Source organism: Triplophysa dalaica, chromosome 11, assembly GCF_015846415.1.
Source record: "Triplophysa dalaica isolate WHDGS20190420 chromosome 11, ASM1584641v1, whole genome shotgun sequence".
NCBI classification, from domain to species: domain Eukaryota; kingdom Metazoa; phylum Chordata; class Actinopteri; order Cypriniformes; family Nemacheilidae; genus Triplophysa; species Triplophysa dalaica.
In genome coordinates, this window is record NC_079552.1 from 18,681,172 (window position 1) to 18,699,244 (window position 18,073).

The 18,073-nt window shown below is 42.4% G+C and overlaps 2 protein-coding genes across 4 annotated transcripts in view; both read right to left on the bottom strand.

The window, feature by feature from the left end:
* Window positions 1-9,852, bottom strand: part of LOC130431199 (cullin-9) — a 40,337-nt gene extending 30,485 nt beyond the window's left edge. Inside the window, exons 1-5 of one of the 3 annotated variants that reach the window (XM_056760069.1) lie at window positions 9,571-9,852; window positions 7,056-7,718; window positions 1,600-1,754; window positions 927-1,505; window positions 198-339 (exon numbers count right to left, since the gene is read on the bottom strand). In XM_056760069.1, coding sequence (XP_056616047.1) covers window positions 198-339; window positions 927-1,505; window positions 1,600-1,754; window positions 7,056-7,713 — 1,534 coding nt within the window. In that variant the 5' untranslated portion in view covers window positions 7,714-7,718; window positions 9,571-9,852. The remainder of the gene's footprint in view (window positions 1-197; window positions 340-926; window positions 1,506-1,599; window positions 1,755-7,055; window positions 7,719-9,570) is intronic. The other 2 variants (XM_056760067.1, XM_056760068.1) reach the window with 2 other exon arrangements.
* A 949-nt stretch (window positions 9,853-10,801) lies between these two features.
* LOC130432134 (synapse differentiation-inducing gene protein 1) overlaps window positions 10,802-18,073 on the bottom strand; it is a 71,201-nt gene continuing 63,929 nt past the window's right edge. Inside the window, exon 5 of the transcript XR_008908427.1 lies at window positions 10,802-12,629. The gene's annotated coding sequence lies outside the window, so the exon portion shown is untranslated. The remainder of the gene's footprint in view (window positions 12,630-18,073) is intronic.

Consider the following 18,073-nt stretch of genomic DNA (forward strand, 5'->3'; position numbering starts at 1 on the left):
AAATGACAGAAGTTTCAGTTATAGTGATATACTTTTTACACTAAAGAAACTGATTATCAATTAATTAAAGTCATTGAAGTAAGTAACAATGATTTGAGAATAATAAACCAACAAAAAACAATGAATTGTGTTTTGGTCATATAAATTTTGACTAGCTTAGAACTGACATCTTTCACACAAGTGTCTGTATGTCTTACCGTTAGTTAGTTTGAGAGTCTCTGTGAGCGACGAGGCCTTTTCCTGAGTCTCTTTCTCAGTCTGAGCACCACAGCCATTGCCCACGATCTCAATCATGTGCCAGTGCACCCAGTATGTTCTGGATAAGGAGTTCCAGTACACCTGAAGAGCCCAAACACAACATGGATCAAAGACTGTTTACTTGCAACTCCACACTGAGAACAATGCAATTTTAATTTATTATTAATTTATTATTTTGTATGTAGGTCTGTTGTTCGTTAGATAAACTTGACTGTTGTGACAACTAATGCCTTAAACATCATTTTATTAAGTTGGGTGAAACTCTGTCTCTGTTTGTCGAGTCAACTCAAAACATGCTTGTGATAGGTTGCCTTATTATACTGTGTGTGAAAATCAAAAACTATTTGAACATCTACAGCATAGAACATTATAAAAAAGGATTTTTGCCATGCTAATTTTAAATACAAATAAATAATAACATATATTGCAGTTATTCATACATTAAGAATGTGGTGTACACATGAATGCAGATAAAAACAATTATGAAGTGATTTTAGGGTTTTTCATTTATGAATTGGCCATGTCATGTCGTGCCATGCATTTTTAAGTGGATCTTTAGTGTCCAAATACAGTAAACCACTGTAAGTACAGAAAGCCAAAGAGCTTGAATAAATGAAAACAAAACAGAAGATCATGAGAAAATGAATCTAATAAATAACAGCACTGACCTGCACTGGTGGTGAACCATCATTACTGTAGCGAAATTCTCCTTCGTCCCCAGAGCTGACCTCCTCATAATCCTCCAGCATACGAACCGTCATCCCGCTCTTCAGGTTGTCCTGCACATACTCCACGTAAGCCGAACGCGAAGTGAAGTCCGAGCGTGTCTTGAAACCATTTGCCGTTTTCTTCTTCTTTGGTGGCGTGACCGTGGCAATTGTTGACGCAACCATGATTGTAGGCGAACCTGAGAAGCGTGGCTGAAAGATGGAGCGAATTGGATGTTTTAGGATTTCGTTGCTTATGTTCTGTGCACTTCTGGCTGCGTTCAAGACGAGCGGCGGCTGGCGGTTGCGGTCCCAGCCCATGACGCGCACCAGCTCGGAGATGAGATTGGCCATGGCCATGGTGAACTCAAACTCCCTCTGCACGCGTGCATGTTCTGATTGGAAGGCTGCCATGGAGGAGGAGGGGCCGACATCCTGTCGCTCAGATGCAGACACCACCCCTGCAGTGTTGAGCTTGTCCATCAGCGAAGTGACACATAAGTATCGTTTTACCAGGGAGAAAAGCAGCTTGCCTGGAATCTTTAAAAGATACAAAATCATTTAAATAGATAAAAACATTAAAAAGATACTACCAGAAGATAACACAGGCTGGAGAGGAATAGAGGAGGAGTACCTGGGGTAGATGGATGCCTTCAAAGGAGATCCCATGCTCCTCAGAGGAGGTGGTCTCGGCGAAAAGCTCCAGCAGTGTGTAGCGGTTGTCAAAGTCCATGTGCAGTTCAATGCCATCCTGCTGACTGAGAGAAAGGAGCACGTAGGCACGACTGCCTGTAAAAAAATAAATATGAAAACGAAAAGTATGTACCATAAACAACAACGGATTTGGTGGGCTTTGAGTTGTAATAAAATACAGTACCGTATGTAACAGTTTAGAGAGTAAATGCAAGTACGATGTGATAATGTAACGAATATACTAATTATCACATAACATCACTTTGCGCCATAGTCTCACAAAAATCCTGTGGGAAAGACTGTTAAACAAAAAATTTAACTAAAATAGTACTACTAAAAGCAGAGGTAATATTAAAACAAGAATTGGACTCCTAACACTCCTGTACATTCGTACACAAGATGAGGAGAAAGTAGGCTGAAAGTAGTCTTAATGATAATTACTAAATTAAAGCAGATTTCACATTATTTTACATAATAAGCCATAGTCTCAAATAGTCATAGTCTCCCTATTGGTTGAAGTGAATCATCACTAAAGTTAGGCATAAGCAGAGCCATTGCGAGAGAGAGTTGTGACAACGGAAGTACAACAATTTTGTGCGTCAAGTGAGTCCATGGGCCTTATTATTCCAGGAGATCCTTATTTGTTGTCTTTCTTCTATGCGTCATTTCGTCACATTCGTACACAGAACGAAGAGGTTCCTGCTGTTAGTTAGAGCGTGGTTGCTGCAAGTGAAGGGCGATTTGTAGCGTCTACACATCACTGTTGGGTTGGATTATATACAACTTTTAGTAGTATTTATGGCGGCGTTTAGTACTTTTACCTTTAAACGGCATTCAGCGTTGAAATCTGGGGATTCATCAGTTGTGAAAAACAAGAAAGTACAAACTGGTGACAGTTTACAAAGAAAAATATATGATTGGACTCGTGCGAAAACAAGAATTAATGTTGGCAAGGCATTTCAAAGGTGGCGTGAACTCTGTAAAAGGATTTAAAACGGATGCAGGCATGACTTTATTTCTTCTGAACAGGTAAGACATTTCAATATATAACACAAAAACCATAGCTCCCTTGTTATCTGGGGACCTCATGTGATTTAGAATTTACCTACCCACATTTGTTTTTCATGTGCCTCGAATTATCATAGGTGAAAGTCTGTGATTTTATAAAAAAAATCTGAATTTATATCCCGGATATGATGGCAAGGATTTGAATATATTGAATATATAGTTGTATGATGTACAATGATTTATGACCTTACTTGTCAACATTTAAGACCCATGTTCGGGGATCTTCTGTCCGGTTCGCATTAAGGGAGTTTCCATTAGAGATAACAAAACTGGAGATTCCCAGCCAAAACGGTAGGTTTGGAAATGACCCAGCATCCGAAATGATATCAAAACACTTCAACACAGCCTCCATTAGCGCTATTTGGGTCTATTTATGTTATATTTTGTTTCATGTTATATCATCCGCCATGCTGCTAACTGTGTTTATTATGCGCTGCTGATGCATAGTGAAGATTCTCTCCGGTGCACTGTCACAGGCCACGACTCAAAACACCGGACTCATACGTGCAGTTGAACAGTGCCGAATCACAACTTACCTCAGGACATAACATGCAGTAGCAATTACAAACTGAGATGGCGACTAAGTGGCCAATCCTACGTAGTGCCGCTTTTTATATATTCAAACATATTGTTTTAGTATGCAATTAAAAAAAAAAAAAAAACTTTTAAATGAAAGTAATTTAAAGGTGCCGTTCCCTGTGATGCCAATATTCAAAAATTAGTTAGTCAAAAATCAATCACAAGAAGCACTGAGAAGTAGAAGCTAGCTGATATGTTATGGGTGGGACATCTTAAGAAACACACTCTAAGCTGGGAACCAATAACAACAGACTTGGTCAACTTAACCAATTATAGCGTTTAGGAAGGAGGGCTTTATAAAACCGGAAAAAAACGCTGATTTTGTGAGAAGAGTAAAATATAAATTTTAATACAAGATACATGAACATCCATTGTACAACAACCAAAGAACCGCACCTTTAATCAGGGCTCTGGAGTGAAAACAATTTAGTCGCACATGCGACCTTATTTTTCAATGGTGCGATTTAAAATTATAAGAGGTTGCACCGGTTCGACCAGCCGTTCGAAGGGAAAAAAGTCTCTGCAATTCTTCATGGGAAAGTCTTCATGGGATTCATCAACATACACACATCAGGCACATATCGTGGTCTAAACCAATCAGAGATAGTGAAGGGCGGACAACCCCTCTGATTGGCCGTGGTCCAGATATTCCTGCACGTGTGTGTACCAGAGGTCGCGTTAACTGAAAATTCTCGAAAAATCATTTTCTCGGATCACAATGAGGGCAATTTGTAAATCCCCGTTTCCCTTCAGCATGACTTGCTCGCGAAGCGACCTGCGTGTTTTCACCCGTCATTGTTATGGACTAGACATATGATGCGTTCAGGGAAAACCCGGCGGATATCGTGCTGGGACGCGGGAAAGACAGTTCACCTATCCAAGTAAACCACATAACATGAAGAATGAAGGAGTATCAATGCACATTTCCCGCCAGTCCTGTGTAAACTATGTCACGCAAAGTTATTTTACACCATGTTTTCGTGAGTTGACAGTCACAGAGCTCCCAGTCTGCAGCACCGGGAGTAAGCAGCCGGACCGCGATTTCAAAACATACATGAGATGATCAAAAGTCCAGACACTGCACATGATAAACAACTTCAAACTTGCTTCAATGCTTATTATTAGTTATCCGTAATGTTTGTTAGTTTCCTTGTGTAGTGATAATGGCAGAGCTCTCATTCTTTAAGTGTGCTGCACCATTTTCTTTACTTTCGTTTTATTCAAACGGTTTTGTACAGTATTTTTATAGACTTCAACATCAGGATTTTTTTATAAATTGTTAATAGAGTAAGTCTCTCACCGCTGTAAAGTTACTTTTATTTGTGATACTGGACTGTTGTGCTTTCAATTTCATCACTGAATTTTAAACACGATTTACTCCAAATTCCGTTCCTGAAAATCAAAGCGCTTCAGTCGACCTCAGCCATAACTTTTGTTACATACACAAGATATGAGCAAAATAAAAAGTGATTTGGAAAGGGCTTGAATATGCTATCAAAAACTGTAACGGCTTTATTGGGCATTCGGTTGTTTCACAATACAACAAGTTCCGAGACGCCAGTACAGCGTGATGACGTCACGAAGATACAAATTACCACCTAACGGCACCTTGAACCATAATAACGGGAAATAAAAGATTATGACGGATTTTTTACGAGCATGTCAGTCAAAATGACGGACAAAAAAAACTGTAGCGCAACCTCTGGTGTACGTTTGAAAATGCGTGTGCTGCAGACAGAGAGGTGAGCAGCCTAATGCTGTTAGTTAAACAGAGTGGATGTAGCAGCCGATGATGAGAGAAGATGAAAAGAACAATTCACAACTTTTTCGTTAATAATGTTAAAGTTAAAGGTTAAGGCCTCATTAAAGTTAAGGCCTGATCCGTCCGAAAATCAGAAGCAATGCTCTGACACGGAGCCTTCAAGCCCTGGTCCATTTATCTTTAGATCTTTTAAGTTTAAGTTTCACTTCACTGCAGCACTTAAAGCATCAACACTTTTTCAGTAAGTTAACCTTTCTTGTAGATTTGTGCTTCAAATGAAGAACTTAATGTTAAACAGTTTGTAAGATAAACATTTACAAGTAAATTTTGCCTATGGTCATTAAAAAAAGTGAACTGGGTTAAAGCAGGAAAATGTTAAATGCGTTAAATGCGATGCGGTCTAAAATTTGGGTGCACCTAACTTTTGAGCTGGTGCATCCAAGAAAAAAAGTTAGGTGCAACAGTGCAACCAGTGTAAAAAGTTAGTCTAGAGCCCTGTTAAATTTTAACATTTTGTGTCTTTTTTTAGTGTGGAATAGTAGGAGCTTAACATTTAAACGACTAGTCGATTAGTCTCGCACATCCCCAGTGACAACATTTTATATTAATAATGTATAAGTCAATGCTGAAATTAACATGAATTAATATTAATAAATGATGTAGAAGTATTGTTCATTCTTTGTTCATTTTAGCGAATGCATTAACTTATTGTTAACAAATAGCACCTTGTTGTAAAGTGTTTCTGTTTTTCTTTTAATTCTAATTTTTTTAATTAATTTAATGACTTGCAACTTTAAATATGTTAAAGCTACATCAATTGATCCGTTTAGCCGCAGCTCCATGTGTTACTAGTAACTTCCGGGAACTATTGAGAGGATCCACAAACCGCCATTGCTGTGAAAAAACTGTTTGATTGGAGTCAACGGAGTTGACGTAACTCTCTCTCTCAATGGCTCAGGCCATTCCAAGGAACTATAACTCAACGGGTACATCCTGTGGGGGAGTGTCAATGAATAATAAGAGGAACTGAAAAGCCATCCCCTTCATAAGGCAGATCTACACTTAAAAAAAGTTTTCCTGTAGCTCAGTGGTAAGAGCATTGCGTTAACAACGCAAGGTTGTGGGTTCGATCCCAGGGGATTGCAAATACCTATGTAAAATGTATAGGATAAAGCAATGTAAGTCGCTTTGGATAAAAGCGTCTGCCAAATGCCTAAAAATTTAAATGTAAAATGTAAAAACACAGATGAGAGAGTTTGCCGTAGATGTGCTCTGATCAAGGCCTCTTCTATGACACACAGCCATTTACTGATGACTCACAATCACCAATATCTCACAAGACACCGAAGGGATTCTGAGGGCCACACCTTCTGTACTCATCGAACCTCACATCAGCAAGTTTGCTAAATTCAAATAAAGATGTTTATCAATAAAGTATACATTTCAAGTAAATATCCACTGACACAAACACATGCCCTAATGGCTGGCATACACTACAAGGATCTGGAGAGTCTGGATTTGTTGCAGAAAGTCTGTGCCAGTCTACAAATTTTATCATGTATTCTTTTCTATGCAAAGGTACAAAAAGTCTGCAAGTGTATGTCTAGTATTTTTTTTATTTTAAAAGTCTTGTAGTCTATAACAGCCTGAAGGGATAGAAAAACACATAGGAAACGAATCCAGACTTAGGTTGTCATAATTCATCCATGAAAAATAAAGATTGTCGATTTTTTTGTGGAATAGTTTAGGTAAAAAGTCAATATTGCATTAAGCAATACAGTTTAATGTAGTAAGTGTTAGCAGCAGTAATCATACAATTTCAGTGAAAGGTTTATGGTTCCTTTCATTTCATCATAATAACATGCTGGGGAAATACCCTAGGAAGTGAGACCTTGAACTTCGATGTTAAATAGGAACCCACCCATGAAATAAGAGCTAAAGTTCTGAAATAATGCTAAGGTTATTAAATCTTATAATGAAGCTCTTACCTGCATCATGAGAAGCCAATGCCCGCAGCATCTTGCCAGCGCTGCGTCTGTTCTGTCGTTCTTTGTTGCACAGCAGTTCCATGAGCAGATCTAGAGCGCCCGTTTCCTTGAAGACTCCCACCAATGAGCCGATGCTGGCATAGGCGCTCAGCACGTGGATGGTGTGCGTGATGCTTATACCGAAGTCACTGTTCTTAGCCATCTGCTTCCGTGCGCGCTGCACAAGATTCTTCACGTCATCCTTCATGTCCGACAGTTCGCCCTCCTCGAATGTGACGTTGGCTGGGAACTGGCCGCTGGGCCGCTCCTCTTCCTCCAGCAGAGGCCTCTGGGAGTCTGCCTTGCGTTTACCTAGCAGAGTGGGGCAGTTGGCATACACATCTTCTGTAGACATCCACATCAGGATGCTTTCCGTCTTGCTTTCTCCTGAGGTGGAGCCACTTGATCCACCGACACCCGAACTGCTGCCTCCGCCACCACCTGCCTCACTGCTGCTGCCCGAGCTGTTGCTATCATCCACAGCCTGCAGGTTCCAGCGAATCAGGTACTCAGTCTGGCCATCGTGAGTCCTCCTCTGACGGATCAGCTCCTCTGGGTAGGCCTGCTGCTTTGGGCCCAGCTGAACCAGCAGGTTGCCGTTGCGTCGCTCACCCACCATCGTAGCTGAAAAGAATGAGAAAAAGGAGTGCGTTAGTTGTGGTTTAAACTGTAAGAATTATATTGATCTTAATGTTAAAGACTGACATTAGCAATGAGGAATTACACCCGGTCTAAATCGCACGCTATCGGAGCGAATGGGATTGTCGCATCGTGCCGTGCCGCACCGCATCCGGTGTGGACAAAATGTAAAATTATTCTAATGCGTTTTATTTTCCTTTGCCGCCCGCATCCGGCGTAGACACAGTGTAACAGGAACTTTCTGGTGATCTAAAGGATCTTAATATCTTGATAATTAAAGTTAGATCAACCAGGACTGTATAGTTAGCCAAGTTTCTCCATGCTTCCCAAAAAGTGCATTTGCTAGAAGGATGATCAAAATGTAATTTTTATTCACTATCATGAGAAAACTAAAATACTAAACTAAAATATAAAACTAGGAAAATAAAGGATGAAAACAATGCTTTTTTAATTGAGTTCTTAATACTTTTTTGTCTTTATTATTTCCTGTATTTTTTCTTACTTTTGTATGCATTTATTTCCATATTTCAATTAATTTGTTAAGTATTTGTTTTTACATTCCTATGTGCAATATAGAAGTAATGGAGGCAGTGCTTGCCTAGCTTCCGTTTATCCTTGTAATAGAGAGCTCATATGTGTATAAGCATCACATCATCTTCAGATGGAAAAAAATAAATGTGTGAATATTTAAATATGTCATGGCGCCAAATATTATTCCAAATATCAACATATGATGTAACTTTCGGTGCATACATCCTCAGCAAATATATCCAAAAATAGACGAAGGATCCACACACTTTCAAAATCTGCCAAAAAGGTTTGCTAAAAAAAAGGATATGAAAATAAAGCAGATAATACAAAAATAAATTCAGGACTAAATTTAACGCAAATATTTTACCAAATCAGGTAATTTTATAAAAATTATTTATTTTGATTGCGTGACAGTTAAAAGTTCTCAAAATGAAATAATGAAAACATTAGACAGGACATTAAAAAAAATCGACAATAACTTGCTAACTTTACATGCTCAATTTGGTCAAACACGCAAAAAGCATTTTACCGTATGGGAACCAACACGGTCCAAGTTACTTGAAAGAGTTTCGTAACGGTTTTGTAGTAAACAGACGGTTCATACTGATAATTGAATGGAAACAGTAAATGTATAGTTTTTTCAAAAGTGTCCTTTTGACAGTCAGATAAGTATCTGGTTAACTACAACGTTAACTTTCAGTAAAACGACTGACTAAGCAAAATGAAAAAAAAAAGAAAGTGAAATTACACAAGACATAGTTAAGAACTGAGACAAGCTTCAAGTTTCCTCTCGAGGCGTGTTTCCTCGCTGACGCTAACCATCCATCAACCCTCAATCTCACGAATCAACAAATTTAAGTTTAGAAAAAAGCGATTCATTTGCGCTGTCGTCGGACTGTTACCACCCTATGATTCGGCTAGTGTCAGTCCGCTAGCCGTGCTGCTAAACCAGGGGTGTGTGTCAAGCACACGGGCCTGATGCGAGTCAGATTCACATTTCCCAGCGCTTCTTAAACACCAGCTCTGCGCTCTCATCAGAAAGCGCTCATACGCTGTCGACAGGCACAGCTGAGTCGAGCAAGTTGACGCCAAAACGAGGAAGCAACTTGACGTGACAGCCCGAAAAGCGTATAATTAAGCTTGCTGCACTTTCATTATAACGGGAGCGTTCTAGTTATGTCGCGTCGCGTCACTAGCAGCGTACATATGTTGCACATGACCAGCTAGCTGTCAATGCGGCCTCTGTTTAAAGAACACGTAACGTTAAAGCCCACCGTCTGAGCCCCAAAACTCCGCTTTAGCTCACCTCCGGTGTTGCAGGGCCTCCCCTCCTTCTCGACTTTCCCCCTGTGTGGATGGAGTTTTCTTCTCCGTGGTACAGTATCGTTGCCCAGCCTGAAGTCGTATTTGCTGCCTGTTGTACAGTTAAGTGTAGTCCAGTGTTACTTCCTGTGGTGGAACAGGTACGAGAGTTCCCCTCCCTTGCCTGTGCGTCAACGTTTGGCGACCGCAACCCATTACTGCCAGCTACTGACATGGAGGAACATATGAAAGCTGCGCATCACAGCGGATTCTAGAGACAAACCACCCCAGTACACAAAACAGGGGAACGAAGACTGAAGTGTCTGATGAAATTGCAAAAAAGTCGTGTACAGATTCACTTAAGAGGACTAAGTGTTAAAAACCCACTATTTCAGCACAGTTGATTTGCCCATCAGGACATTTTGGGGCGCCGTATAGTGGGAAAAGTTAGGACAATTCTGACTGACAGGGGCCTCAAAAAAGGTAAAAATAAATATAAAATTATTAAACTATCATCATTCAGTAATAATAAAATAAATTAAAGATATCTTTGTTTTTCGCAGTAAAAGTTAAAATTCCACATTGACCAAAAAGTAAACATCCATATTTACCGACACTGTATCTGCATGAAATGGTTTGGTCCTGCCTTAGCTTTCTCAGTGACTGTGTTTAGTTGCAGTCGATGCGCCAGAACTACAGTGATCACAATTTTGCCTAGTAACGTTAAATCAAAATCTGGTTTTCAAAAAAGGAAAGAGAGTAAAGAGAGAGAGTAAAAAACAAGCAAAGGGTGTCAAGCTGTAACCCAGTTTTTCACCAAGAAAGGTGGGTAGCCTATAGTCTGTGAGTGGTATTAACCTGTTGTCGTCAAGAGTGAAATAAGATAGCTAGCAACAGACTAGTGTTAGCCTACATTTAATCACAATTTAATCAGTGTAGGGAAAAGTAAACCTGTTGTGAAAATTCCATTTTGCATGTCCACTTTATTTTCTTGTTGGCATATATGTGCAGCTAAGTTAAACAAATCTGCTGTTTTCAATGTTTTGAGAGGATGATGTTAATTTATTTTGATTTAAAAGTTAATATATATTTAAGTTTGTTCGTTTTTTTAAATCTTTCACTAATAATTATAATAATAATTAATAATAATACTTTATAATAATTTTGTTAAGAGAATTTTCCATATTGTCAAATTTTACAATAAAAATACATTGATACTGTAAAAAATAGCCTTCAGCACATTTTTTGTGGTTGCTTTTAATCTTGCATCAAATAGTGAACTTCATACTAGACTTGCATGCATGTACAAATCACCAGCAGAAAATATTGTGCTAGTACTAGTATTGAACTAGAAGAAGCAGGACAGTTGCAAGCCTTTAATTATAGTTATGTAAAGCTTTTGATGGTACAGTTAGGTTCTAGAGATGTGGTGACAGCAGCTGCATAGAGGGGGCCGAATTAGATTTTTTGTCATGGGGCCCAAAATTCCTGGCGGCGCACTTGGATGGGAGGGTCTGACCGCTGCTCAAAGTATTCTACAGCACATCCCAAAGATTCTCAATGGGGTTAAAGTGTGGACTTGGTGGCCTATTATGATGTCTCATGCTCCCTGAACCACTCTTTCACAATTTGAGCCCGATGAATCCTGATATTGTCATCTTAGAATATGCCCGTGCCATCAGAGAAGAAAAAAACTCATTGTTGGAATAACCTGGTCATTCAGTATATTCAGGTAGTCAGCTGACCTCATTCTTTGGGCGCTTAACAATGCTAATCGTAGACCACCAATCCAATGGGAGGCTCTTACCTATTTTCTGAGTTATATCCAGGTGGTGACTTTTTTTGGACAGGTAGTGTATTTCCTGATCCTTATCAATGTGTTTAAAATTAAAATATTACATCAAACAATTAAATAATACAATTAATCTTTTACAAACACTTTTCACATACACTCAGAATAGACTTTATGCTTGCTGGGTGATGATGCACTAAAATCCCAGCCAGCTAAGCCACTTCTGCTCTCGTAGCTCTGAGGTCATTTTTCAATATAGCGATAAGGATATCTTTAAAATCCATTAAAATTTCAGCAAACTGACAGCACTACAGCTTAGTGACAAAACATTACTTACTTTTTTATATTTGTGAATGTAGCTGGAAAACAGATAGCTTGAAGACTTTTTCTATTTTGGTTGTCGTGTATGATGTAGTTTGGGGATAATTTGACTCATGTCGTTGACCCTAATCTTGAGGCGAACAAGTGAGAAACTTTATATTTCCCTATGGACGCTATGTAGGGATGTAACTGCGCTAACTGAGACAAAACCCGAAAGCAATAATGCTATAGTCAACCAGATTTTTTACTAACGAGAATTTCTACTTGCAAGAATTTATAATTTAAGAGTTCCCCCCAATTGTCTTACTTCATTGCAATCAGATTTTTTTTTAAGATTATTAGAATAAACCAGGCAGATTTACTTTACAGCTTTCTTTGGCGCCGTAATTGGTCGAACCGCTCGCCTCATCATCTTGTTCTCTTGCAGATTTCCTCTGCATGTACGCTGAACAATGCTCATGTTTGTCGGATACCTGCTAGAACTGCCTCACCGGTGAATAGTAAAGCAATATTAGCGGCGCATAAAATCATCACTCAAATTTTGCTTCATCTGATCAGCTCTTCTGATCGTCCTTGATCCCAAATCAATTCTTTTCAAACATTTATCGGCAGACAATGATCGACGACCGATCAATCGAAGCAACCTTAAACATGATCAAAGAAAAGTGTTTCCCAATCCCAGTTCTCTGGGCACCCGTTGCAGAATGTTCTATATAAAACACCTGAATAAACTCATGAGTCGATGATGACTTGAATCAGGAGTTTTATATTTAGGGAAACATTCTTGCATGCCCTGAGGACTGGGATTGGGAAACACAAATATTTCCACTGTACAGGGAAAAATGTGAGAGTGTTGAATGATGATCCAAAACTGATGTCATCTGGAGTCCACGAAGGGGTAGGGTCATCTCTCCATCGGTGTTGGGACATCTGAAGAGACTGAATATAAACTGAAAAACAGAAAAGAAGGTGGAGGATAATACCATAGCTGCTGATTATCACAAATACACATGACTAATATAATAATATTGTAAATATAACATTTATTATTATATTAAATAACTAATACAATAAAGTAAGGTATTAAACTAGAAAATCAAAGATGATTAAAAAATCTTTGTAAAGCCTGCTATGTTTCTTACTACTTCTCTATAATCTAACTACACTTAAACAATCAAAGACATATAGAGCATGTCTCTATTAGAGAATAAGTTACTTTTTCTTAAATAAGGGATGTTTTAAGATGTCCCATATCAATATTCATCTTGTTGCAGTCAAGACCAGGCACTGTCTAATCAGATCGCACATTGCTGTAAATTTCAGGAGACAGAGATCATATGACACATAAATGACACCAACTCTCATGACATGTTAAGACAATTTTGTTATTTGCCAATATTGCGAAAAGCCTCCTTTCACATAATTTACATTTATGCATTTGGAAGATGCTTTTATCCAATGCGATTTACATTGCATTGTATTATACTGTGGCGAGGCGCAGGTCCAGGATCAGCGTCACCTGGGAAACGGCCCGGCATATAAGCTGCGGGTTCCCAACACTCGGGGTACTGGTTCCACAACGCCCAACGCAGTGTCTTCTCTTCCCCCGAGTGAGAGTGAGAGCGAGGGAGAGACTAGATGAAGGAAGCACGGAGGACAGCTTACGAGCACCCCGGACATCGTCATTATATTATGAGTATTGTTTATGTTATAATAAATTCCCCACTGGGGTTGCTCGAATCAGTGCTGTGTGAGTGTCGTGTCTCTTACCCCCGTCACAATACATTTGTCTCTAACTTTATGCACTCCCCTGGGATCAAACCGATGACCTTGGTATTGTTAAGCCATGCTCTAACTACTCAGCCACAGGAAAGCTATATAAATCTTCAGTCACATTCCTAAGAGTATTTGTCAATCATTTGAAGGCTGTCTGATCACATAGAAAGTACATATCAAGATAAAAACATAGAAGGCTGGCACAAGAAGACATGCTAGACTACCACCTTCAATAAACTAAATAAAAAGAAGGAGACAGCCATACGCTCTCATGAGTTTAGTGACTACCAGCTGTCACGGTACGCAAAAGGACTCAGATGCAGGTAAGTCAAAACCAGTTTATTTGCACAACGTCAACCATACAACAGTAAGTCGGCAGGGCACTCCTGACGAGAACAAAGTAGACACGGCCGGCAATAACCTCCGTGAGAGAAGACAGGCAGGAAAATCCAAACCGAAACACAGGTACTCCGTAGTAAAAGACTCCGTGAGTGAAAATCCAACTGAATCCAAAAAAGGAACACGAGAACCAAAAGAGAGCCGTAGGGAAAAAATAAAATCCAAAACCGGCTCACAGGCTGACTCGATCCTATGTAGGAACAGAAGAACAGGTAAACTCCAGGAATAAACAGCAAGACCACGGTACAAACAATTTACATCGCCACACGGAGAGAATGGCAAAACGAGCTGAAATAGAGGGAACACAAATGAGGAGCAGGTGAGGGAAATCAACAGCAGTAAGAGCCTTAATGGGTTACCAGACGTGAGACAAAGGCAAACGACAAAACACAGCAAACTGGATAAGAATAAACCCAAAATAAAATAAAACGACAGGCAAAGCCTGACAGAACCTCCTCCCCAAAGATGCCTCATGGCATCCAAAACCTACCCACGAGAGCGAAGGAACTAATCAATGAGAGAGCGGTCCAAAATGTCCCGAGCAGGAATCCAGCATCTCTCCTCCGGACCGTAACCCTCCCAGTCTACCAGGTATTGGTGACCTCTTCCCCGCCGTCTCACATCGAGAAGTCGACGCACCGTATATGTCGGCGACCCCTCGATGAGTCTAGGAGGCGGAGGAGCAGAGGTCGAGGGCTGAAGGGGGGAACGAACAACAGGCTTGATCTTGGCCACATGAAATGTAGGGTGAACACGCTTAAGAGAGGGAGGCAACTTGAGGCGAACTGACACAGGATTAACAATCTTAGTGATAGGGAAAGGGCCGATAAACTTGGGACCCAGCTTACGTGCGGGGACATGAAGGGGAAGGTCAGATGTAGACAACCAAACCCTTTGACCGCACACGTAAGAGGGCGCCTTGGAGCGACGGCGATTAGCTGATGTTTGGTAGCGTCTACGAGCGAGAATGAGAGCCCGTCTAGCAATCCTCCAGGTGCGAATGCACCGATTAACAAAGCCCTGAGCAGATGGAACGGAGGCGTCAGCCTCTTGGGAGGGAAATAACGGGGGTTGGTAACCAAGGCAGCACTGGAAGGGCGACAAACCCGTAGACGAAACCGGAAGGGAGTTGTGAGCATACTCGACCATTGTCAACTTAGAACTCCAAGACAAAGGCTCAGAAGAAGCAACGCAACGCAGGACCCTCTCGAGATCTTGATTCGCCCGCTCGGACTGCCCATTAGACTGTGGATGGTAACCAGAGGATAAACTGGCAGTGGCCCCCAGGAGACGACAAAACTCTGCCCAAAACTTAGAAACAAACTGGGGGCCCCTGTCAGAAATCACATCCACGGGAAGGCCATGGATACGGAAAACGTCCTTAAGGACGATGCTAGCAGTTACACTAGCAGACGGAAGCTTAGGGAGGGGAATAAAATGTACCGCCTTCGAGAACCTGTCCACCACAGTGAGGACCACGGAATTGCCGCAGGACGGAGGAAGTCCCGTGACGAAGTCCAAGGCAATGTGGGACCAGGGTCTTGAAGGGGTGGGTAACGGATGCAGGAGTCCCGCCGGGGGACGATTAGAAGATTTGTTAGTCGCACAGACCGGGCATGCCGAGACGAACTCGTGAGCGTCCTGCGCCATGGAAGACCACCAAAACCGTTGCTTAATAAGAGACAAGGTGCGAGCAACTCCTGGGTGACAAGCTAGTTTGGAGGAATGACCCCACTGGAGAACGTCGGTACGGACCGCCTGAGGAACAAACAACAGATTCGCTGGAACACCAGCCGGGGGAGTAATGTTGACATGAGCTTCGCGAACCAAGGATTCCACCCTCCAAGTGACCGCCCCCACCACCCGAGTGGGGGAAAGAACGGACACCGGGAGGGAGGAAGAAGCCTCGACCTCGAACTGACGCGAAAGTGCGTCCGGCTTACCATTCTTACTACCCGGCCGGTAGGCGATGACAAAATCAAAACGCCCCAAAAAAAGAGCCCAGCGAGCCTGCCGAGAGTTCAGACGCTTAACCGAACGGATATATTCAAGGTTCTTATGGTCGGTCCATACCAAGAAGGGAACCTTAGCCCCCTCCAACCAGTGACGCCACTCCTCCAACGCAAGCTTAACAGCTAACAACTCCTTATTACCGATATCGTAATTCCGCTCCGAGGAATTGAGCCGGCGGGAGAAGAACGCACAGGGATGGATCTTGTCGTCCGGGGCAGAACGTTGGGACAAGATCGCTCCTACCCCCGCCTCAGAAGCATCGACCTCCACAATGAACTGACGAGACGGGTCGGGATTAACCAGAATGGGCGCAGACGTAAAGAGACCCTTAAGTCTATCAAACGCAGTCTGAGCCCGCTCTGACCACACGAACCGCCTCAACGTGGAGGTGAGCTCCGACAAGGGAAGAGCGACCTGACCAAACCCTCGGATGAACCGTCTGTAAAAATTGGCAAACCCCAGATATCGCTGGACCGCCTTGCGATTAACCGGGGTAGGCCAATCAGCAACTGCTCTTACCTTACTGGGGTCCATCCGAATACCCTCGGGCGACAAGATAAAACCCATAAACGGAACCGACTGTGCGTGAAATACACACTTCTCCATCTTAGCGAACAGGCGATTCTCAAGTAACCGACTTAAGACCCGCCGGACGTGCTGGACATGGTCCCGTTCTTTCTGCGAGAAAATCAAAATGTCGTCGAGGTAGACGAAAACGAACCGGTCGACCATGTCCCTCAGCACGTCATTGACGAGTCTCTGGAAAACCGCCGGAGCGTTCGACAGGCCAAAAGGCATCACACGATACTCAAAGTGGCCTGTGGGAGTGTTAAAGGCGGTCTTCCACTCGTCCCCCTCCCTTATCCTGACCAGGTGATAAGCATTGCGTAAGTCTAGCTTCGTAAAGATGGTAGCACCCTGCAAGAGACCGAAAGCTGACGACATCAACGGCAAAGGATGGCAATTCTTAACCGTGATGTCGTTCAGCCCCCGGTAATCAATGCAAGGGCGAAGGGAACCATCCTTCTCCACGAAGAAAAACCCCGCCCCAGCCGGAGAGGAAGAGGGACGAATAATGCCGGACAACAAGGAATCGGCCACATACCTTTCCATGGCCTCCCTTTCAGGACCAGAAAGAGGGTAAAGGCGACCCTTAGGTGGAGAAGTGCCAGGTAAAAGGTCAATCGCACAGTCGTACGGGCGGTGTGGAGGTAGAGATGTCGCTCGGAACTTACTAAAAACCGCTCTCAGATCATGATAACATTTAGGTACCCCCGAGATATCTACAGGCTCCTCCTGAAACAGAGGAGAAGAAATCAAAGGAGAAAGAGCAGTGTTTAAACAATTAGAAGCACAAAAATCACTCCATTCACAAACAACATTCTTTCTCCAGTCAATAAGAGGGTTATGTTTAGTCAGCCAGGCGTGACCCAACACGATAGGGGCGGAGGGAGATTGAATCAGGAGAAACTGAAGCTTCTCGGTGTGATTTCCAGACGTGGTGAGCGAAACAGGTTCAGTAGTCGAAGAAATGTGTGTGAGAGGCGTGCCGCAGAGCGTCTCAGCCGCAATGGACTGAGCGAGAGGTACTACGGGAATCCTCCACCTCTTAGCCAGCTCAATGTCAATAAAATCACCCTCCGCTCCAGAGTCAATGAGGGCAATAACCGAGTGGCTAACTCCCCTCCACTGAATGACTGCGGGAAGAACAGTCCGGCTGTGAGAAAGGGGAACAGTAGAGCAAATGCTTACCCCACGAGAAGACAAGCTGACTGGACGACTCTTAATAAGTGGACAACCAGCCACTAAATGCTCAGGATCACCACAATAGAGACACAAATTGTTGGCCCGGCGTCGACGACGTTCCTGATTGGTGAGCCGGGCACGGCTGATCTGCATAGGCTCCTCCTGGGGCGGAGATAGAGAAGGGGGCTGGACAACATCCCTGAACACGCTAGAGGACTCCCCGTCCACGGTTTCCCTCCCGCGTCGTTGAGTACGGAGTCCCAGCCGAAAATCGACCTGAAGGGCGAGCTGTATCAGCCCGTCGAGCATCGGAGGAAGCTCCAGAGAATAAATCTCGTCCAGCACACGATCCGCTAATCCGTGCAAGAACCGATCCCAAAGAGCCTTGTCATTCCAGCCGCAAGATGAAGCCAATGTACGGAACTCAATGGAGTAATCAGAGACCGTCCTGCAACCCTGT